Here is a 23,938-nt window from a genome sequence, read left to right as displayed (position 1 = left end):
GCACAGCTGAGGCTGGTGAGCACCTCTGCAGGTCATCCCTCCAACTCTCACCCACACAACCTGCTCAGGGCTGCATCCCATCAGGTTTTGAATATCCCCAAGGATGGACATGCCACAACATCTCTGGGCAATCCATTTCAGTGTTTGACACCTCTCACAGTAAAAACATTACCTCAGATATTTAAAAGAAATTTCCTGCATTTCCTTCCATCAGGGGTGCTTTTGTCAAGTCTTGTCCATGGGCACTAGAGAGGAAATCCTGGCTACATCTTTACTTCCCCCATCAGGTGTTATCCTCATGGATAAAAGCCCCCTGAACCTTCTCTTCTCCAGGCTCTCTCAGCTTCCCCCCATAAGGAAGATGCTCCAGTCCCTTCATCACCTTCGTGGCCCTGCATTGGACTTGCAGTATGTCCATGTCTCTCCTACACTGGGCAGCCCAGCACTGAACCCAGCACTCCAGATGGACATCACCAGTGCTGAACAGAGAGAAAGGATCACTTCTTCCAACCTGCTGGTGACTCATCACAACCCCTTCAGCCTGGCACTTCAGCAAGTGCTCAATCTACCTCATTATCCACCTACCCAACCCATACCTTACCAATAAGGATTTTATAGGACACAGCATCTAAAGTCTTGTCAAATCTACAATGAGCAATATCCAATGCCCTCTCCTCAGCCAATCAAGCAAGGAATCTCTCTGTAAAAGACTAGCCATGTGATAAAGCATTCCTCCTTCATAAAACACTGCTGGCTAAATCCAACCACCTTCTTGTATTTCAGATATTAGGAAGAAATTCTTTACTGTGAGGGTGGTGTGCATTAGAATAGTTTGCACAGAAGAGCTATGGATGCCCCATCCCTGGAAGTGTTCAGGGGCCAGGTTGGATGGGGCTCTGAGCAATGTGGTCTACTGGAAGGTGTTCTTGCCCATGGCAGAGGGTTGGAACCAGATGATCGTTAAGGCTCCTTCCAACCCAAACCATTCTATTACTGTCTTTACTATGTCTGGAAATAATTTCTAGGCTCATATGTTTGACCTTCAGTGGGGTCAATGTGAAGCTGATGAGCCTGTAGGGCCTGAGATCCTCCTGAACTGACACTTGTTCTCTTTCCAGCCCTCATGAACTTTCTCCAATAGTCTTGTGCTTTCACAGATAGTCAGAACAATGCAGTACACTGGATAGACAGCTCAGGGAATGCAGCATTCCAGTGCACACTTCTGCCTTTGACAAAACAATGAGCCCAAAGAGCCTGTATTTATTCCTCAACATTTTTCAAACACCAAAGATCTGCTAGGACTGCTTGACTGTCATTCTGAATAATGACTGCACCACATGACTTGGATTAGCAGTCACAGGAACAAGGGGAAACACGAGGGACACCCGGTTGTGACACAGAGGACCGGAGTGTTGGCAGCAGGGACAGCAGCTCCCCTTGGTGCAGGGCTAATCAAACCACCCCCTCTCCCGAGCTTTCAGTGCAAGGACTGCAACATCAACATGCAAAATCAGTGCAAAAGCCCTCACTGACCAAGGAGTCACACAGATAAGAAATGCACACACCACTTGTTTCCCTTACTCTCCCGGGAGCAGCTGTGTTGTAGCACAAAGGATTTTGCTCAGAGGCAAGCCTCAATTGCCTAAGCTGCACCTCCACAAATGAGTAGTCCTCATTTTTTTCTTCCCTCTCTCCACTCTTCTAGCTCAGTAGGTGAGATGGGTTTAAAACAAACAAAAACCAGCAAAGCCCAAGGGAACTGAATTTAAACTAGACGCCTACAACTACATTTTCAGTAGCTAAGTTATAAAAGAAGAAAGATAAAAAATAAAATTTCAGAAGTGTGAAGGTTGTCACTGGAATATTTTTATCTAAAATGAGTCACAAAGACTGAGCAGTAGGATTCTTTTTTTCTTAATAACACTGCAAAAAAACCTTTAAGAAACTACCACCCCAAATCAAGACAATTAGAAAGCAAAAAGCTACACAAAGCACTGGCTCCAGCAGCATGCCGGAAACAACAGGCTCTTCTTACAGACACAGAGAGGTATTTTATTCAAGTGAACAAAACCCACCTCTGCTAATCCAGAGCAGATAAAACTGCAGGGACCAGAAAAGCCTGCAGGCATTTGAGAGTACCAGAGAAGGTCATTATGGCAGCTTCCCTATACAAAGGCTGAATCCAAAGTACTAAGAAAGCACAATCTTGATGAGCAGGAAGGGGTCTGTGAAGTGTGAACATGGTCTGGAAGAGCACAAAAACAGAAGTGGGGGAAGAGGAAAGGACAGAGACCTCCTACCATTGACCAAGACTGCAATTCAGGGTTTGACATCACTGCAGTGTCTGTCACCACATAGCTGCTATATGAGTTGGCAGAAATGGCCTGTTATGAGAAAAATGGCAGTTCTTCATGTATGCAACAAGTCCTCGGTTAAAACTTCTGGTTTATGCCATGTACAGATCCCCCTATAAAGAAACCTACTTCTCTCTATCTATATGAAACAGACTAAAAAAAAAATTTCTGACAAAGGTTTTGGTTTTGTGTGAAAGTTTAATATTATTAAGTCATAGTGACAACTATATTGTATAAAGAATTCTTGGTAAAAGTTTTGTCTTTTTAAACACAAGGTCAAAGAGTACAGTCAAAGAAAGCTCTGCCATCACCTTGATAGGACACAGGGTTGTTTAAAGTGCAATTTAATAGCAAATTTAAGACATCCATTTCTCTTCCTGCAGCTGTTACTTATGCTTTCAACAGCACTGGTACTACTCCACTGTGAAAGCAGGTTCTGCTCGAGTGCCAGATCTCCGTGGCTGAGTGTTCTTCGTTGGTATTTTCATTGCAGTAAAACTGTAAGAGCCAGAGGCAAGTCAGTGAGATTGAGATGGCTCGTGAGATCATCATGGGAAGAATGAATCATCTGCCTTGGAAATATAAATGTTTATGATCACTGCTTCTATTCTGCACATATATCCTTGAGACACACAACTTTCACAAGGGTGTTGGTATTTATATAATTCCATAAATTTAGACAGTGCATTACAAACACAATGTGCAGTTGTAGTTATAAATAGAGGAGCAGCAGGATAGAATTTTCAACTAGCTCTTGTTTCCTACACTCCACAAATGAGATGTGTGGCACAAATTAAGGAACTAAAGGAAAGAAAATATAGCTATTAGGCAATAAAAATACCCCATGTGAGTCTCCCTATTTCAGGTGGTGAAATGGAAGGCTAGACTTCTACCAAAGAAAAAGAAAATAAGCCAGTCCCTGAGAGTTAATGGCAACATTTAACCATGACTAAAAGACAAAGAGCAGGTTCTGAAGTGGAGGTTTTGAGAACAGATTATTTTTGTGGTGTGTTTTCCATGTCAATGTGACAAACTAACACCTGCCCCTAATAAGAAGCATTCTGACAAACAAATGCAGAATATAATCAAAAGACTAAATTTGTTTCTAAACCTTGGCTGATGCTTCTTTTTTAGTGCACACAACACTATGGATATATGCACAAACCCATGAAGAAAACCAATCTCTGGGTGCTGTAGGAGCATTGTAACAATGTATCAAGGCATTCTTCCAGAAGGCCAACCAATAAATTCCCAATGTATACGCAAAAGGTAACCAGTAACTCTTGGTAAGCTTTCTAACCTTTGGTAATGACATTGAGGGTTTGCTTCAGGAGTTAATTTGTCAGGCAATAACTGTAACACGAGTTAAAGCTCAATACTGGGTACCTGAGCTCAACCAGCAACCCAGCACTGATGCAAGCAGTTATAGTATGTCTTAGTATGTCTTTTTTTTTTTTTAATAAATAAAACCTTCACCCTCATTTCCATGCCTCTGCTCAATTAGCAACTTAATTCAGGGAGGAAGAGGCTCCTGGTGGAAGCAGTACTTTTTGAGACAGGTCAGTATATCTTCCATATTTTACACTGGCTATATTTATATTGGATATATCTTGTAAAACCTGAAGTGAAACAATGTGTGCACTGAACTGCCATTTTGAAAGTACACTGAAATACTTCTGGACACTCAAGGTACTCCACACACACAGGACCATGACTTCACATGAAGAAAATCCATCCTACTTGGCTCTGGGGATGGACTCACACACGTTTCATAAGAAGGTAAGAGACTCAGAACTCTGAAGTTCTAGAGCAGGGATCTGCATCTACTCTAGGGAAGGTCATACTGTGTCACTGCTGCCTTTGTGCCATGTGGATATGGAATTACTCAACGTGTTTTCCAAGGAAATGGCCACGTAGGGCAGAACAGATTAGGAAAGTGGTTTTAACAGCTCTCAGTATGTACTTCAACGATATTTTATTACACTGATGTCTTTCAAAAAGCATCAGTTGAGTAGAAAATGTGAGCCTTTACTGTCCATAAGAGACATCCTCTATGGTGCCCCTTCACAGTGAATTGATGGGGTTTCCCACGTGTCCTCATCTGCCAACTGAGCCATCTGTGAAGTCTGATCCACAGGTTCCTTCTCACCCTGGGCTATTAATAATGCATCTTCTTGTCCTCCTTCTAACTGAAGGTCAGAGCTACAAGAACAACTAGATTCATCAGGTTTTTCCACAGAAGGCTCTGCTGTAGGTGTAGGGGACTGTTCAGTTTCTGCTTCAGCCTGTGGTTCTGTTTTAAGGTGAAGTCCAAACATGTTATTTCTGATGAGGTATCGAACACACTGCAAAATCACGTTCCTCTCGTGCCGGATGTCCTGGGCCAGTAACTGGAAATTAAAAAAAAGAGAAGATGATGCACATTTCCCTCTATTGCTCTGTAGCTGATACAAGCACAGCAACATATACTGATCTACTCAGTGATTTCCAACATCTTTCAAATTAAACAGTTGGGTCCCTCACACAGGCCCTGGACACATGGGGCTGGAGACTGCCATACCAGAGAATGATCTCAAATCACAGACTGTGATACCAGGCCATGCACTCCAGTACATCAGGGTACCAGGTCTATTATCACTTTTCACACTTTCTAAGTTATACCATATCTGCAATTTCATATCCCATGCATTTTTAATTTAAACCCCTTATGAGTAAAAGATAAATACAAGAAAAGGGCATCTTTCATCAGGTACCAGACCATAGATTTAAACACCAGTAACTGGTCTGGGCTATAATACATACACCAACCTAATTCTAGTAGTTTAATCAATGTGCTAGAGGCCTTCCTCATTGACTTCAACCTTATTAAGGTTCACTTTGGTAGTAGGAAAAAGAAACCTATCAGCCAGAGAGCCAAATGAACCTTTTTCAATGTGAGTGTCAGCAGAACTAGTAGTATGAACAAACAAAATCTGAGCCAAGAGGCTAAATTTGTAACTACCTGATCAGTTGCAGTAGAGCTGTATTACACACTGCAGATTTGGCTAAGCTTGGCTAGTAATGTCACCAAGAAGCTTTTTTTGTTGTTACAAGTTTAAACAGTGGTTTAACCAGCCACTTTTAAGCCTGAGTATTTTTACTTAGATCAGTTGCTAAGAGGTGTTACAAGCAGCTGACATCTAAAATGAGCCTTCAGGAATCTTCCATATGAACTAGGAGATGTACTTCAGGGCAAACAAGGGACAGAGTGATGTTCTCTTTGTTTGACTGGGAGAAACTGGTGAATTCCCAAATGGCCAAATTAGGGCCCAGCAGGGCGGCAGAAATTACCCTATCAAAGACTGTATCTTTGTAGTTGATTTTTTAATGCAGGGATGGGTATCAGTGGAGTGACAGTACACAAGCTTTTGATTTTGTCAGCACAGAGAATGACCAAATACACATTAGTGTTTGCATGTCCACAATACACATGTTTTTGTAGTGCCCAAGCTCACTGCCAAATGACTGCTAAGAGATACCTGCAGCTATTCTCCTACCTCACTTTTGGTTTTTTTTTAAAGCATCATTGATACAACAACCTTTTTTTAGCATTCTAAAGCAGTTTTTGGATTCATTTTGTAAAATTTCAACCTCACTCCCTCTCAAGGTTTTTGCACACTAACCATTTTTAATGACAGTGGAAGCCTACCAACAAACCTCAGGCCCTCCTCTGTGATTCACAGCCACAGTACACATTCTTTAAAAACAACTCTGAACAATTTGAAAAGGTAAAAAACCTCACTAAAATGCAATTTTAGTGGAAATGGACTACACTGGCAAGCTTCAACTCAGGTTTCCTATGTACTGCTAGCTTCTCTCAGTATGTGGGACTTCATCTGACTTTCTTCCAGAGACATCACTGCTTTGATCACCAAAAGTTTTGAAGAGCAAGTGAGAAAGGCAACTTCATGCTTAGGGAGCTACACAAGGGACAAACACTTCCTTTTCAGCCACTAGGAACGTTAATTCTTGGCAGCAATGGTACTCTGTGCTAAAAAGACTACCAAAGGATTTCTCCCACATCAGCAGCTTGGGTTGTACCTTATCAGGTATCTCTTGCTGAAACATCCTGTGCTATTTCAGAGCTCTGATGTCAGTGACACCCTGCTTTCTCCTGTCTTTTGCCCACTGCAAGTTCTCCCTTGATGGAGGAGCTTTATGCCATTTATAGAATCACAAGAGTAGTACTGCTTTTGAGTAATAAATACAATAAAAAGCTCCAAGGTTTTGTCAGAGCTTTCTAAAGAAAGACACCAAGTTTTGTGCCCAAATGGGTTGCTCTGCACTACTACTGGGAATACCTTGGACTCACCCCAACAAACCTCCTTTTACCCTTCTGAGACACCAACCTGCTGCTCTTCAGGGTGCTGTCCCTTCCTCAGATTGATCAAAACATGCCCAGAGAAGAAGCCCTGCTGCAAACAGGTTGCAGCTAAACACCACTCTGTATTTTAAGCCACGAACACACTTCCCAACTAGATTTCTTTGCACGTGCAAGAAGTACTGTATGGTTTTCTAGCAGAGGAAGGTGGCTGAACAGCAAAGCTGGGAGCAAAAAGATCAGATCATGGCTGCTGGGATTACATCCAAACCTACTGGATACTGCGGGAGGGGAGGGGAGGGGAGGGGAGGGGAGGGGAGGGGAAGGGAAGGGAAGGGAAGGGAAGGGAAGGGAAGGGAAGGGAAGGGAAGGGAAGGGAAGGGAAGGGAAGGGAAGGGAAGGGAAGGGAAGGGAAGGGAAGGGAAGGGAAGGGAAGGGAAGGGAAGGGAAGGGAAGGGAAGGGAAGGGAAGGGAAGGGAAGGGAAGGGAAGGGAAGGGAAGGGAAGGGAAGGGAAGGGAAGGGAAGGGAAGGGAAGGGAAGGGAAGGGAAGGGAAGGGAAGGGAAGGGAAGGGAAGGGAAGGGAAGGGAAGGGAAGGGAAGGGAAGGGAAGGGAAGGGAAGGGAAGGGAAGGGAAGGGAAGGGAAGGGAAGGGTTTGTTCCTTGTGCAGCTCATTTCAGACACGTGATTCATTGTCATCTCTTGCTTACCAAAGTGGGTTGTTACCTGAATGCATGCCAGGGTATTTCTATTTGTCTATTAAAGCATCTTCACCTCCTCCAAGTGAAACGCTCCCTTTACTATTCTTAAGCCAGGCCCTGTGCTAAGACTGCTCTAACTTCCCGCAGGGAAGAGGAGAAACATTCCCAAAGGTTCCACTCTTGCACAGGAGGCATTATCTTAGCCTCTTACCATTTCCAGCAGAGTTGGACGGCGCTTGGGAAGGCGAGGCAATGTTTTCCTGCCCCGCTTATCAGGCCCTCTGGGGGGACGTGCGTTCGAATTCGAGCTCCTTAACGCCACGCCTGTGCACTCTGGGCGGCTCTGATTTGGTTTCCGACTCTGAGGAGCAGGAGTAGTTTGAGGCGTATTTCTGAGCACAGCCTGGTTTCTCTCAGCTTTTGTTGCAGTCTTGACAGGGATTTCTTAAAGAAAAAGAACACACTTTCATGTCAAACTTAAAAGCCTCTTCAACGCGCTCATATCCCCATGCACTGGCAGTTCGTTAGTACTATTCTTGTTCACACAACCTGATGTGAAGATATTCAAGGTTTACTTGGAGGAAGGGAGGGTTTTGTTTGGCTTGGGTTTTCTTTCTAAATACAAAGAATAATCTCTAAATATTCACAGAAAGGAAAACAAGGTATTTCGATTCTACAGCACAAAAAGAAAAATAAAAGGAATAACACCTCATTGAGGTTTTCAAACTTCTGCCTTCTTATCACTTAAGAAGTACCATGCTTCACATTATAGATTGCTGCAAATTAGGCTGCTGAGAAAATCATGATACAGTTAGGGCAGAGGATGCCCAAGTTCAATCACTGTCTGCTAGATGCTCTCTTAACTTTCGGTAGGCCACGCAGTGCAAGTAGGGCTTAGTAAATATTCGCAAAAACAAGCAGCAGCAGCAGCAATCCCTCACCATCCACTGATGCATACACTCAGAGAAGCACAAAATACAAGTAACAGGGAGTTCAGGTCCTATTGCAACACCCAGCAGCCTTCTATGGAAAAAGCCCTTAAGGATGTGGAAATTAGTTCATGGAGTGACAATAACAGCTTTTTCCTGGCACTATTCAAACATGATTTGAAGCAAGACTGGAAACAGGTTCCTTATTTTCCCCCAACTAGGGGAGAAAAGACTTGGGAAATTTGACGACACACAACTTAATCAAAGACATTTTATGCCTCCTCTCTCGACCCAGGACATGCTACTGAGAAAAGGACAGAAAAAAAAGCCACAGTTCTGCTTGCAGTCCCCATCACTGCAGTGTGACACAGGGCAGAAGGGGAGAGGAGAAGGGCAGAAGTTGTTTCCACACACCTTCGGGCTCACTGTCGGATGCGCTGCCATAGTTGACCGACAGCGAGCTAAGGGCAGAGGTCACCTGCCTGGGGACAACTGTTGTTCCCAGCCTTCCATCCTCCTCAGCTGCCTCATCCTTGTCAGATTCTGCAGGGAAAGAAAAGGCAAGAGGGATTTTTCCCAACAATCCTGCCAACAGCCAGCCTTGCTGCCAAATCCCCATCTCAGCACCACACACACCTGGGCACCATTGCGCAATGGTGCCATGGACTGATAGAAAACCCCCCAAAAACTTTCCCGAAGCTCAGCAGAAAGGTGAGCTTTCTGCTTACTCCTCTGCATACCAAATAGAATTATAAGTCATGTTATTGAGTGTAGGTAAAGAGACAGAGAGGATTTCATAATACGTTTTGAAGTCTTGCTGGATTTAGTTCTGAGATGGAGGAGAAGGATTTAGAAGCCAATCAGGGGAAATTAAAAAAAAAGGAGAATCAAAAAGATGCACCTATTCAGTAAAATCATAGATTTGGGCTGTATATTTTTTTTAAATTCTACTTAGTTATATTGTGTGTGTTATTATTTGTTCTGGCTATCTTTCTCAATTGTATAAAAAGTTGCAACTAGCTTTAATATTGTTTAATTAAGGGCGACCACATTCCTTTTCTAGCTACTATAAGAGAGGTCACTAGCTGTACTTTGGCATAATTAGACCTGTTATCATTAAGTAAACACAAATGCTGCAGGGAAATATAGAGATATTTAAGCATACTTGAGTTTCCCAACACACAAAGATTAATGGAGTAAACAAATTGCATAGGGATGCTGAGTTCTTGTTCTCACTAATTGAAGATTATGTTTTCAAGAGGAAAAACTCAGCATCAGACATCTTTCCAGGGAATCTATTCTACCCTTGTTGCTAAAAATAGCCAGAGTATAAGTCAGCTTACATGCCATATTCTAGGAGTACTGCTGACTATATTATAAATAGTTAGATGTGAAGAATTTATATTGCTGCCAGCATGAGGAAACAAGACGTGCTCACAAAAAAAAGCCCAACAAAAAACCAAACCCAGAAAAACTAAGCAGGAATACTTCAAAGAACACACACATATGGAGAATATCAAGAGTAATAATACAGCAAAGAACAGAACTAAAAGTAAAATACTGACATTTTAAGTAATTCACTTAACTCATACAAGGAAATCCATTTGTTTTCACTTTCTAAATACTGTTGCTTTCAAAACCACAAAGGGATATTTAACAGTCTTTAAAAATAATTTGGCTGTTCAAGTATTTCATCTTCTTCTGGTTTTATAAGTATTTTCTTATCTCTTTTATGTTAATTTAGCAACCTAGGTTGGTGCTGCATGGCCTTTAGACTATTGTACAGTATTTACATCCAAACATGTAACGCTGCACAAAACTTCATGTCAGACTTCCAAAATGGTGACTAGCAAGCACAAAGTTTCAGCATCTAAACTTAAAACAATCATTTAAATAAAACTTCTCTAAGTTCCTTCATCTTACCGACATCACCATTTGCCAGAAGACCAAGAGGGTCCACATCTTTCTCATATGCTTGGCCTGCCAAAGCATTTTGTTTTTCATGCTCCTTTTCACATGTGCTGTTTTCTGGTCCATTGGCTTCATTTTGAGTTTTAGGTCCATGACAATCGCCACCATTTTTTCTAAATTTCTTCCAGAATGGACGCCATTGTCTTCTCCTGTGTCTTCGTTGATGCCCAAGAGCTTCTCCATTTTCTGGAGGTTTCCACATCCCCTTCATTTTGCTGGAGAATAGAAACAGAAAGCTCATACAGATGATAAGCTATGAGAATAAAAACAACTGATGTAACCAAATGGCTCAGGCCCTTGTTTAAGGTTCAGCAACACAGAATGATGCCAGGACTTACACCAGCTCAGCTAACACGAGGTGACAGACCATAAAATCAGTCACACCTCATCTCAGGCGGGGCAATGGGACAAAGCAGGAACTGAATGAACAGTTTGAATCTCATGACTTCTAGTTTTCAGTTTCCAACAAGGCCAAGGGTACATGGGCTAAGAAAGCTCCTCGATAACCGGCAGTGTGAGGACAGGGCGTTCTCATTTCAGATAACAAAGTCAACAAATCTTCACTTAAGCATTAAAGCCATTCAAAACAGAGGCAACGTGAAGTTATAAGGAAAGCATCTACTATAAACATTCTTTCACTGCTGTAGTCCCTTTTTTCCAGTTACAGCTCTGAGAAGCATCTTGCTGCACCAAATCCATTCAGCCATCTGACACCATCAGCTGCAATGACTACCTACTCCCGCCTCCAACCAACATGCCATTCATCTTTCCTATTCCAAGGAAAAGGAATAAAAGAAATGTCCATCAGAATAATGCATTTTTTAGGACCTGAAACAAAAGAACAAGTCCTGAAATACAGGAAGAGCACAGCATGCTGGTTCCACTTATCTTTCACAGCTCCATTATCTTCCAGGTTTGTCCTATAAACACATGTTATAGGAAGATACCTGGAAAGCTTAAACTCTGGTTGAATTCTATAGATATAAGAATCAATGTGTCCAAGAGAGAAAAGCAAATATAGAAGGGACAGCTGAAGCTTTCTGAAAATATTTATTTCCAAGCAACAGAAACTTAATTCAGGAAAACAGGACTGTAACTAATCATTAGTACATTACAACAGCAAAAATTACACAAGATCTCCTGTCCTTAATGAGCCCCATGCTTTGTTCTGATCAGCCCTCCCTGCCTCAGCCTCACCTTCAGCACAGCTGATGTCCTATTATCCCTCATGTGGGATGCTGTGTTCATATCTGGCATTGCTAAAATCTTGCAGCAAGGTTAATATTTTTTGACAAAGGACTTTTGTTTGTCTTCATTCTGAGGTCAAAACAACTCATTTAGTAACCCATTCTTCTTGAGTTACAAGAATCAGTGTATAACTACACTTTATTCACCTCTTGCACCTATGCAATCTTTCTAGGTCTCCATCACACAGCCCTTTCAAGCCACCCACTACTTTGTTCAGAAATGTTCCTGCTACCAGCATTCCTCTCTTCCATGCTTTTCTGGATTTATCAAGTCCTTCTTTAGAGGAGAACAAGGCCAGTCACAGCACACAAAATTACTTTATATCACAGCAAAACATATTTAATTTCATTCTCCAGTCACTTCATGACAGTGTCTAACACTGATTGCTCATCCCTGATGGCATCACCCACCACAGTGTTCCTGTGGTACAAGTGGCAAGCCACTGCCTTCCTGTGCATCAGTCCCTCACCCACAAAAGGCTAATATTATCTCCTATGATTCAACTCCAACAAGAGAGAAAACTGCATTTCTGAATTTGTCCAACCATACTCTAAATTCAGCATGTTGTACAACCTAGAAGATATCGAGCAAATACAGGGTTAATTAAAGCTGTTGTCCTTGACCAAGGGTTAAAACCAACCATCTAAATTCTCTGCGGCCTCAAACACCCAGAAAGAAACCTCAAGGTCAAAAACATGTCCCAGCAAACACCAGCCTGGTATCTGCCTTCTGCCATTCCCTTGTGGAAGACATCCTGCCCTTCACTCTCCATGCAGAGGGCATGGAGAGCTCTGCACTATTACTCAGGTGTTGTGAGACACCAGACAGGCTTCCAAAGTGGTCCTTCTGCGTCTCTGATCTCACACACAGGGATGCTGAGACTTAGGAGTTGCAAAGCACTTCAGACAACCACAAATGAAAAGCACCATGGAAGTGTTAAGCATCTAATCCTTTCTAAGTCTTCCTTAGCCATTTGCTTTAATAGTACAGCTTGCAGGGAACGAGCTGTATTCTACTTTTTCCTCACACATCAGTAAATTTGCCAGATAAGCACCAATTGCAGAATCTTTACTGCTGATATACAAAGCAGAAATGACAGATTATGGACAGCTCACCAAGCGTAGAGTGCTAAGGGGAGGGAGAAAAGAAGAAGAAGAGATTTCTAGAATGAACTAGAATAAAAAGTTGTTACATAGAAGTGACGAACCTGCAATTTTGAGGGCTTTTTTTCCCCAAACACTTTTCCAGATACAAACCTCCTAACAAATGTAACAGCATGGAATTGCTGATGGCCATTTAAGGCTACTCGATGCATCTGACTCACAGCTACAAAAGTTAGCAAATAAAACCACAGTTTGTTACTGTGACAAAGAAATGTCATAATATATATGTTCTATATACAATATATATGTTTGCAGCCTGAGTTTCAATGCCCAGGTTTGGTTCCTTGGGTGTAAAGCACTCCTGCAACTTTATATCCTTTAAAGGAAGTTTTACTTCAGTCTTCTATAAACCTTTCCTTTCAGGCATGAAAGGCAACTGATTGAGTGGGGGCAGGCAAGTGGATCTTTTGAAGAACATGCTGCAACAAGGTAATTTGCACTGTTCACATTTAATAAATTACACTAACTTCTTATTCTGCACTAACTCAACCATTTTTCCATGGTGCAAGTTAGCAAGTTTTGTTTTGTTTGCTGTCATCCCCTACACAAAAAGCTAGGCAAACCCCAGCTGCACTTCCATGTGGCAGAAAATGGCATTTAGCAAGAGCCCCTTCGGACTGAGTCTGCTCCAGTCTTCCAGCTCAGTCATTCCAGTTTAATCAAATAGTATTTTAGGAGTGTGGCTCGTTTTAACAACTTTTTTTAAAAACCAATCTTCCCACAGGTCCTAAAGCAGAGCTAATGAAGTTAGCTGGTTCCACCTAACAATGAAATTGAGAGAGAAGAACAAAACCATGCTGGAAAATAATTTATAAGGCAGTGAACAGATAAAAATCCAAGACGAGTAAGCACTAGCTCAGAACAACGGTAGCAGATACGTTTAACTTTATTTTCATATGGTTTTCGTTATAACTTAAGTAGTGCTGCTTCTTTTTACTGCCCTCCATCATCTTTATCTTCTTCCCTCTTCACTTGACTACTGATTTATCATCAGAAAGGAGAGAGAGTAAGAACAAAATCTCTGTTGGCCATTTTCAGATAATAAAAAATTAAATCATGTGGAATCATTCTGTTGCATGACTTTTGCCCCCATTACTACTTCTTCAGAGACCAAGGTTATGCTGATCTAATGAATGGCCACTAGAAAGTGGTATTCTCAAACAAGCCAGAGTACCAGATTTTTCATGTACTTATTGTTTCGTTTAACTGAAGTGAACTTTGGAGCACTATGAAGTAAACAAAAGAATATTACATCAGCAGTTTGTCAAATGGCCTGTCCTCTCTTAAAGGGCAGCCAGATTCTGCATACAGTGGAAGCAGCAAGTGCTGGGAGACCACAGTAAGAAAGCATACATTTGAATTCAGTGGGAGGAAAGCAACAAGCTTGCTTCAAAACACTTACCCAAACTGCTGGGTAGTCAGCACTTCTCCCCTTTCCTCCTTCTGTGTCTGCATTTCCTTCTTCCTTTCAATGTTTGCCAAAGTAGGAAAATTTCTAGAAGAAAAAAAAGTAGTTTCACTGGCTCTTATAGGATTCACTGTAGTTTCTCAATTCCCCCTTTACCAAATCAGTTTTCTCTATAAACGTTACAGATTTTTTAAATTTTTCAATGAAGTTCAACAGACTGTTTCTTTCTTAAAAAAGCATTAGTGAGGAAAAGAAACCTGAGTGCATTTAGGCTTACATATCCAGATGCAATGAACAAAACAAAACAAAAATTAAAAATATCCCATTAGCATTCTTAGATTTACCAAACCACCAAGCAAGGTACAGACAAATAGTTGGGTTATAGTCATGGACCCTCTCTTTGCCCCGACACATTACAGCATGATTTAGTCCTCCTACATTATTTCTATGGAGCTTCAATTGGATTATTTGAATGACATGCCTTTAGCAAACTAACTGCTGAGTTCTTCTAAACTTAAAAAAAAGGCTATACGAACAGCTCCTGGGCGCACAAGATTCCTTTAATGTGACAAGGAAAAGCACACAAGTTCCTTCTTGAGCAATATTTAGCATTGTGCTCGCACACTGACCTCAACTTCACCAGAATTACTGCCCCTTTTTAATTCCAGGTTCAAGAAAAATTGTCAGATCATGCAGATGAAAAGAAATCTACTATTACAACCATCTCCCAACCCATCCCATCTCTTCCATTCCCCACCTCCCTTAACATCCTTCCCTCCAGACAAATGTCTCACTGGTTCTAACACACAGAGCCTGGGCAGCAGGCTTTTTACCATCAAGGCCTAAAAATGGCTGCACTACTTGCTCTGCAAACATTAGTTAGCTAAATGCCAGAGCTTTGAGATAAAAGTGGTAAATGAGAAACACATGCACATGCTCCCCCAGCTTCTGTATAGAAACACAAAGAATAAATATTTGATGTCTATTAAAATGGAGTAAAGAGAAACACAGAACAGCTTCTCACTAAAAATAGCTATCAAAAAGACATGGATCTTTCTTTAAATATTTAATCTTATCACATGCATTTCCCCCATAGTACAGCATGAATGCTAAGTGTCACATCGATTCAAGACAGCGTCAACCACGTACCAAGGGAAAAAGAGAAGCTTTTTCTACAAGACAAACCTAAACACACTACAGAACTAGACCTCTTTAAGAAGATTTGAACATGAGCTGTCAAGATGTATTTTCTTTGGATTTCTCCCAGAAATCTGCCATACAGCTCAAGTGAGCACAGGGATGTGATGTTTTACCTCTGCTCCTCCCTGTTAGTTAGATTTGTTCATCCATGTTACAACACTCCCAGCACACAGCAAATGTGCAATGAACTCTTTAATCTCAAAAGCTTTGCATTGACAAAGACCCCTGTGCACCACAGTTTTAGGAGAAGGTGCTTTCCTTCAAAACACAAAGGCTCCCAGGAGGACAGCAAGCCATAAAACAAGTAGCTATGCTCAAAACATCCTCAAGCTTACTGTAGAGATTGCAGGGGGGGAGGGTGTTTTAAATATAAGGGAAGACCCTAAATACTAGAGCAAAGGAGTCTTCAAATGCTCCAGCACTTATGCTGATTAAGGACATATTCAGACATGCTCTCTCAACACGATTTGAGACATGAATGCCTCCCACCTTCATTCCTGTGAGTTTCCACTCCCTCCACGAGCCACTGTAATGGACTGCACCAAGGCTTTCAGTTCCATTTAACTGCCAAGGCTGACAGATTTCTCCTCAACCAGCCTTCCAGCTGACACAGGCAGTAACTGACAGCTGGCGAGAGCTCAAGTCACAAGTCCCAGTATGCCTGCAGAAGCACAGCTGAAGGCATCTGTAGTGGCTGTGTTTATCTTTTCCATCTCTTCTCAAACGTTAAATGGCAATTTACTCACTGCCTTTACCTCATGCCTTTACTGACTGAGCCCCTCCACATAAAAGGCCATATGCTCAAATCCCAAGAGCTGACTTGGGTTTGCACCCTTCTAAGATGGCAAGCCCTCCACCTCTCCTAAGAAAATGATGTTCCTAAAATGTTACCTACAAACACCGCTGAAGTAGAAGCACCCCAGCACTTATGCCTTGCAAACAACTTGTCAGAGCTTGAATACAAAGAGCTTCATCCATCCCCACAGGGCTTTACAAACCTAAGGAACTTATTGTAAAAGGGAGAGTTAAACCAGGATGTGGTGGTCTGGCACAGCAGACTTCATGAAGCCAGTACAGCCTGAGAAGGCAGCCCTCTTTCATAGCAGCTGCAGTTCCCAACAGTACACACTTCTACAATCCAAAACCTTTCAAAATAAATTGATAGCATCAGAAAACTGATTTTTATGTTAAGATGAGTATATTAAATATATCCCAACTAAGTGAGACATGCAGGTAAAGGATACCCTAAAGCTTCTAGAGACAGGGAACAGTGACACTGAGCCTAATCAATAACACATGTGTCTTAGGGAATGGATTTTTTTTGATAAATGAACACACTGGCCAGAGCCATGCATTTTTTTTATAGGCCAGCATACTTTTTATCTTGCTCTCATAAACATTGGAGTAAAGCAGCTCTTAGCAAGCAGTGAAGAAACAGAGCTTTGCCAACATCTAACAGAAAAGAGACCTGTTTCTGTAGCAGTTTATACAACAAATTCCTGAGTCAAGGGCTACACAAGTTCATCATTTTATTAGGAACAGCACTGTGAGCAAAATGCCTCAAAAATTTCTTGAGCTGTTCTTAATTGCATATGCACAGCCAACAGCAAAGGAGATGGATAGCCCAAAGGGAATAAAAATGACCCAAGAGAGCTGATAAAATCTTGGCTTAACTTTCCCACATCTAATTTAACCATATGTTAGCTGAGGCAGTTTCATTGCTGATCTATTCCAGCAGATCGGAGTAAACTTTATTGCATCTATGTTTACCTTGATCTGTTGGACACATCCCTTCTACTTTGCTTTGTCTCCTCTACTTTTACCAAGTTACAAGAAATTATTTTCCATATTACATACTTCACTACTATGAACACAACACCAGGGAGGATTCCAAACTACTCTAGGATTATCATTATGCAACGAGAAAACCACAAATTAATTACAAGTGGTGTGATTAACAGTACTGAACTTCAAGCACAAAGCACATGCTCAGCCTGTGAGATGTACTGCAAGGAAATACAACAGACAATTCCTATCTGAACAGACCAATGCCAAGAAAATAAAGAAAGTGGGGCAGAAAGGGAAGAATTTACAAGCAACACAGAAACTCAAGAAAATCCCTCAATGTTATATTAGGAGCTAAGCAAAAGTAAATTCAATGATTCGCTTTAACACTAAAACAGCCTTGCCACATTCTTGCTAATAACCATTGCTCAAGAAATGTTGGTGAGAAACAGATGGGCTGGCAGGACCCAGATCTCACTTGTGGAGTAGGGAAGACAGCAATACCTCATTCTGACACATTAAGGAAATGCATTGCAGATAATTCTCTTTAAGCTCATGTTAAAGAAAAAATATGCTGAAGACAGCACATTTCTCAACACTTGGAAGGGACAGGACAAATCAAAACAAGAAAAGTTGATGTCAGACTTCACAACCATCTGTCTGCAAAACACAGGGAAACCCTGAGATCCCATGGAACTTCATCTCTATTGCTCTTTACTTAATTAGATTTCTTGGCTCAGCAGGTTCAACAGGAAAACAGCATTCCAATCCAGCATGCTTCATCCAGAGATAGTCCTTACCAGCTCTCCTCCTCCTCCTTCCTCTATGAGAGTAAGGCTACACTTTAAACACAAGCTCTTTCTTGAAGATTTTAAGCAGGATACACAATTGAGCAACACAGCAGCTAATTAAGAAGAAAAATCTCAACTCTGCAAGTAATTATTTATAACGGCTGAAAGAACAAGCAAGACAGGATGCAGCATGGAAACACACATATTAAATCATGGCAACCTAATTAGGAACAAACTATTAATGACCTAAAAAGATTCATTCTTAGCTCTGATTGGAGCTTCTAGAATGAAAAAGGTTTTTTCCTGTCATTGTAAACCAAAACTGCTTAATAGCTCAGACTCCCTCTGGTGTCCCTCTTTTCTGTACAATGCAGTGTTTACTGTGACTCAACAACAGACCTTCAGTACTAAAGTGATGCTTTGCTGGTGACCCAAATAATGCTGCACAAAAGTTCCAGCTGGCTTTCTCTCTCTGCCTGCCTCCCATGCCCCCCCCCCTTTTTTTTTTTTAATTAAAGAAAGAAGGATGCTCATAGAGCTTCCTCGCTGTACAAAGAGTAACAAAAGCCACCCAGGTAGTCATTCTACACCCATCCATCACGGCTAAATACGATGCCCAAGAAGGCTTGAAGTACCAAGATAATGCACTACTCCATCTAGTGGCCTTGGCTCAGACAGTCCTAATCCCATTCTGCCTTTTCTGGTTGGTGCCTGTGACCACACGACTTTATGTCTCCTGGTGTTACTGTGCTGCAGTGAGCAAAGGCTTTCAGCAATGCTGTAGTGCAGCCAAATCATATTCACCTTTAAAACCAACATCAGATCCTTCAGAAGCTCAGCAAAACCATCCCAGGCAGAGCATCACCCTTACAATTAAGTGTAGATAAAGGCTGCTGTGATTTGCAGCACCCACTCCCCACACAAACAATATCCATAATTTTACATTCAATTCCCACTACCCCAATGCTCTAGCAGAGCACATACTGACACATACACCTTAAACATCATTTCAACACTTAAACCTCAGCCTCAGCTACTAGACAGGAACTCTCCTGAACACTTCCCAAAACAGAGAAGTGTATGAAAAGTTGGAAACGAGCAGTAAAGCCTCTCTCAGAGACTGCATACGAGTATGGATCTTCTTCCTTGGAGTTACCATTAGAAAATTAGGTCACCAAAACCAACCACAACAGCAATATGTAGACTGAAAGCAAATAAAAACCAAGCCCTCAAGCATCTTTTGAATAAAAGGAAACCTTGGAAGGAGAACTAATATAGCACCAAAATTTGCCTAATCTAACACCAAACTTATATTTGCAGAGATGACAACCAATTTCTGTCTGGTTAATGATGGCATTTTAAAAAAGGGAGAAAATCTCTTGTTTCTCGATCAAAAAAGCTTTTCGTTTTTCTTTTAACAACCTATGGATTATTTTCATTTGTAAAAAATGAACAGCAGGTGCAACAGTTGACTGCTGTGATGTGCTGACGTAGTGGAAAGATTTCCTTTTGCCTTTGAGAAATTTGCAGAAAAAGCTGAAACCGTGTCCAAAGAAAAATTAAAGCCTCCAAGAATGAAATTACATGGGGAGAAATTTTGCTTCTCCATACAGGAAAAAAATGGATGGGAGGCAGTTAAAAATTCTACAATAAATTCTATTCATTTTTCTTTTTCAATAAAAACAGTGTAAAGATGTATTAAGGGAAGTGAAGATCAAAGCAATAACATGTTAAACTGTCTTCTGACATGGATGCAAGGCGGATCCAGTGGTCTGATGGAATCCTACTGATGTGTTTTATTTTCACTAAAAAAACCCCATGTGACTAGTACACTGCCCTAGCTCATCACCACTGATCTCAAAATTAAATTTATATCATTTCCTATTCTGCATACAGGACTCTTGCTCGTGGAAACAAAACTCTTGCACTGATCACTTGCAAGACTATATTCTAAATTATCAATAGAAGTGAGAAAAGCCTGCAGCATCTTTCTCCTGCTGGGAAAGTGTGGATTTTAACCCATTGACCTCTGAAGGAAAAAAAACAAATCTGGGAGATAAATACTTCAATCCTGGTCAAGATAAAAGCTACACCCTGTTATATCACAGGATAAGAAAAAGTGAGAAATACTGCTTATAGGAGAATTTTACCTTGCACCCTGCATACAATGTAAGTTAGACTACCCGAGAACAGTATCATTCACAGTTTTTGTTCTCTTTCATTAAAAAAGCATCAAGCCCTTAAAGAATTAGGAAAACTCCCTGTTGTGGTCTACTGGGACAACTTAGCTGAGGAAGTGTGCACATAGTATTACAGTTGTAGTCAGTAGTCCGATTTTTAAGCCATTAAAAACCACCACACAAACACTTCTGACCTAAAATGTGACCTGTAGTGAGGCTAAAAGGAATGAGACATTCACCTAACCTGGGATACCACATCAAGCATCTGGGAAAGCTGCTTCCTTCTCAGCTGATACCTTGCCTTCTATTATAATCTTTTAAGTTATTATAATCTCTGCAGCTCACACTCTCCTGGCTCATGCATCCTGACACAGATCACTGCTGCAGGAATTTCCCAGGGTCAACGTAACAGCAGAAACAGCAAGTTATGTGCTGCTCCTGCCCTTCAGCTGTCATCTCCTGCTCACATAGGGAAAATACAGCAAAACAAATCCATAGGCCACAAGTCTTACCTTTTTCTTTCTTCTCTCCATCTAGCAATCTCTTCTGGACTATCTAATTTTATTCTTTTAGCACCAGGTGCATGTGCCTAAGGAAAAAGTATTTTACAGGCGCTTAAAAGGGGAAGGAAAAAACCCACAAATTAAAAAAGAAAACATCATTATGTCAGGCATAGTGGTATCACACTGTTTTCACCTCCAAAACTGGTGTGAGTGTACACAGAGATGATAAAATGAATCCATTAAGAAAACCCCATAGTATTTAACAAATTTTCATCCACGATATTGTCTTGAAACACATACTCCTCAGAGATGATACATTTTCTTTCCAAATGAATGAAGGGAAACCACTGAAGAATGAGAAAAGGGGCCATGGTAAAGATGGCACAGACTCCTATTTTGAGCCCAGAGGGTTACCTACATTCTTCCAGTGTATCTGAACGATCTTCTCATGGGCACTGAAAGTGCAACCTTCTTCTGAGCACTGCAAGATAAGAGGGAGAACTTAAAACACACCAATTTACACAAATTATAAACAAGCTTTTGAGCACACTTCAAATAAACTCAGTGCCAATTGCATGTACAGTTTCTTGCACAGGCTATTTAAGTTACCCTGTTTGCCAACAAAGGTGATTGTAAAAACAGCAAACAAAGAAAATGTACTTTTAAATTTCATCTGGTTTTAGAATAACCAGTGTAGGCAATATATCTGATAACTGAAGAGAAAGTGAAGTTTACGTAAGATAAAAATTTGCAAGACTCTTCAATTTCAAATTTTGGTACTTGCAAATTTTGATAATTTTCAATAAAGGAAATTTTTTAAATGTTTCCACACACAAAAACTGCACATGCTATAGGGGTGTCAATGAATTAATTCCTATGACTTAGTAATACTTCACAAGAAAAGCAGTTTAAAAGGCTTCAGTAATAAAACCAAAAATACAGCTGAAGCCTCTCCAACATACAGCATTCATACCCCACTAATACTTGACAAAGCTCTGGAATCTTATCCCTATGTCTACTGTTCAAAAAGTGACTACAGCTGTTTGTCAGGCACAAAGGAAAAAATCAAAGTGTGAATAAAAGAAGCCAAACTCATTAACCTGCTTATGCTGTGAAATGTGTTCATCATACTTCTCCTGGTTTTTATAGCCACGGTCACAGGTATCACAGTAATGAGAGAAAACTGGCTCTTTTTTCTTTTTGGTCTGAAAAAAAAAAATAAGAAATCTCAGGATTGCAGTTACAAGATATTCCTGTGTTTAGTTGGTCATGAAACACTATTATTATTTTTGTTAATCAAGCAGTTATATGTTTCAAAGGTTTCAAAGACAAGCTAACATAACACAGAAGTTAAGTTCCCATTACTTATCTTCTAAACAAAGCACCCTGCACTCAGCTCTTCCCATTACCACGTTTTAATCAATTATTGCTTCTGCAAACACACCAGTTGGCTGGCACGGACTTGCAGAGGGCTCTGAGATTTAGGCTAAAGCCCCATGTTCTTCTCTACCAAGACAGACCATGACTGCTCTCCCATGAAGGCACAAGTTCAGAGGGCAGCACAGACGCTGCCTTCACCCACTACACACGTCAGTGCCATCTGGCTGCCTGCTCTTGACCTTGTAACAGAGCACTACTTGAGGCAGTTGAGCATCACCACAGCAAGGCGACATAAACCTGTGTAACAATTTGGTTGACATGTATCTTTCAAGAGTTACAGACTGTCACACGTTTACTCTCTTCTAAGGGCAAGCAGGTCAGACAGGAGAATGGGATCTCTTATAGTGCCTTGGGACAAGTTCCATCAGACTGACACCATCACAAAATGGTTTGGATGGGAAGGAACCTTCCAAGATCATCTGGTTCCAATCCACCACCATGGGCAGGGACAGTCTATGACTAGATCAGATCAGGCTGCTCAAAGCCCCATTCAATCTGGCCTTCAACACTTCCAGAGACAGGCCAGTCACAGCTCCTCTGGGCAATGTGTGCCAATATCTCATCCCCTTCACAGTAAAAGTCTTCCTTATGTAGAATCTAAATCTACTCTGCTTCAGTTTAAAACCATTACTCCTTGCTCTACCACTACAGGCTGTACTATGAAGTCTGTTCCCATCTTTCTCCTAAGTTCCCTTAAAGTACTGAAATGATGATGCAGGGTTCTACCTAAAGCCTTCTCTTCTCCAGGATGAACAACCCCATCTCCCTCAGCCTTCACCTCCACCCCCTAATCATTTTCATGGCCTTTCCCTGGCCAACACGCACATGTCCCTTTTGCACTGGGGACCCCACCCCATACCTTTGGCTTGTTATTTTCTTCTGGGCAATGTTTACTAAACGCAGGCGCTTGCTTGCCCTGCCGTTTCTGGGAGAAATTACCATTTCCACCTTCAGAACAGAGAGAAAAAAAAAAAGATGAGCCATTCACAGATACACCTGGCGAAACACCCCTCCCCCCCCCTCCGCCTACCTCAGTGGGCAACAGAGGAGGATTTAGGGAAGAGATAAGAGAGGGGCTGCATGACCAACGTGCTTGGAGGAGAGTCCTGCAGGACAGCCCCGGGGCCCCTGCCTGCCGATGGGATGGGATGGGATGGGATGGGATGGGATGGGATGGGATGGGATGGGATGGGATGGGAAGGAGCCCACGGGCCCAAGGGACGGCCCCTGCCCCTCACCAGGGTGCGGGCCCCGCGCTCCGTAGGCCGGCGGGAACCAGGTGCCCGGCGAGCTGTAGCCATGAGGGGGAAGGAAGCTCTCGGACTGCGGGTAGCCCTGAGCCGGCGGGTAGCCCTCGGCGGGCTGCGGGTAGCCCTCGGGCTGCGAGAAGTTCTGGGCAGGCTGAGAGTAGCTCTCGGCGGCAGGGATGCTCTGGGCGGGATCCGAGTAGCTCTCGGCGGGTTGCGAGTAGGACTCGGCGGGCTGGGAGTAGCTCTTGGGCTGCGAGTAGGTGTCGGCGGACGCGTAGGGGCTGTCGGGCGGCGGGTAGCGGCCGGGCGGCGGGTAGGGCACGGGGGCAGCCCAGAAGCTCGCGTCCCAGGAGGGCGGCGGGCAGAAGAATGGTGGGGGCATGCCCGGCGGAGGCAGCCCCGGCGGAGGCGGCGGGTACCAGGCGAAGGGGTTCATGTCGGGCCCGGAGAGGCCGCCCGGCTGTGCAGACCCCGCTCCGCGACGCTCCCGCACCACCACGTGGGGCCCCCCGGTGGCGGCCGCTGAACGCGTCACGTCCGGGCTGAGGAAGGCGAGCCCTCCCTCCTTCCTTCCCGGCGGGCGTGGCGTCATCCGGGAGCGCCGCAGGGGCGGGAGCAGGGGAGCGGAGCGGGACGGGGAGCGCGGCCGGGCTGCC

General features: G+C 42.5%; 1 protein-coding gene across 1 annotated transcript; it reads right to left on the bottom strand.

Annotated features, from left to right (window-relative positions):
• Positions 1-4,312: 4,312 nt before the first annotated feature.
• On the bottom strand, positions 4,313-23,874 carry NUFIP1 (nuclear FMR1 interacting protein 1). The gene is given in 13 exon segments (XM_063149334.1): positions 4,313-4,744; positions 7,626-7,858; positions 8,758-8,886; positions 10,267-10,529; positions 14,128-14,220; positions 20,602-20,678; positions 21,011-21,073; positions 21,693-21,797; positions 22,892-22,980; positions 23,271-23,742; positions 23,745-23,791; positions 23,794-23,854; positions 23,857-23,874. Coding segments are annotated over 13 exon segments (1,989 nt in total). The 3' UTR covers positions 4,313-4,405.
• Between the last annotated feature and the right edge of the window lie 64 nt (positions 23,875-23,938).

Source organism: Melospiza melodia, chromosome 2 (genome assembly GCF_035770615.1).
Source record: "Melospiza melodia melodia isolate bMelMel2 chromosome 2, bMelMel2.pri, whole genome shotgun sequence".
NCBI classification, from domain to species: domain Eukaryota; kingdom Metazoa; phylum Chordata; class Aves; order Passeriformes; family Passerellidae; genus Melospiza; species Melospiza melodia.
Note: the sequence above shows the minus strand (reverse complement) of the source record. Positions and strands in the feature narration are given on the sequence as shown.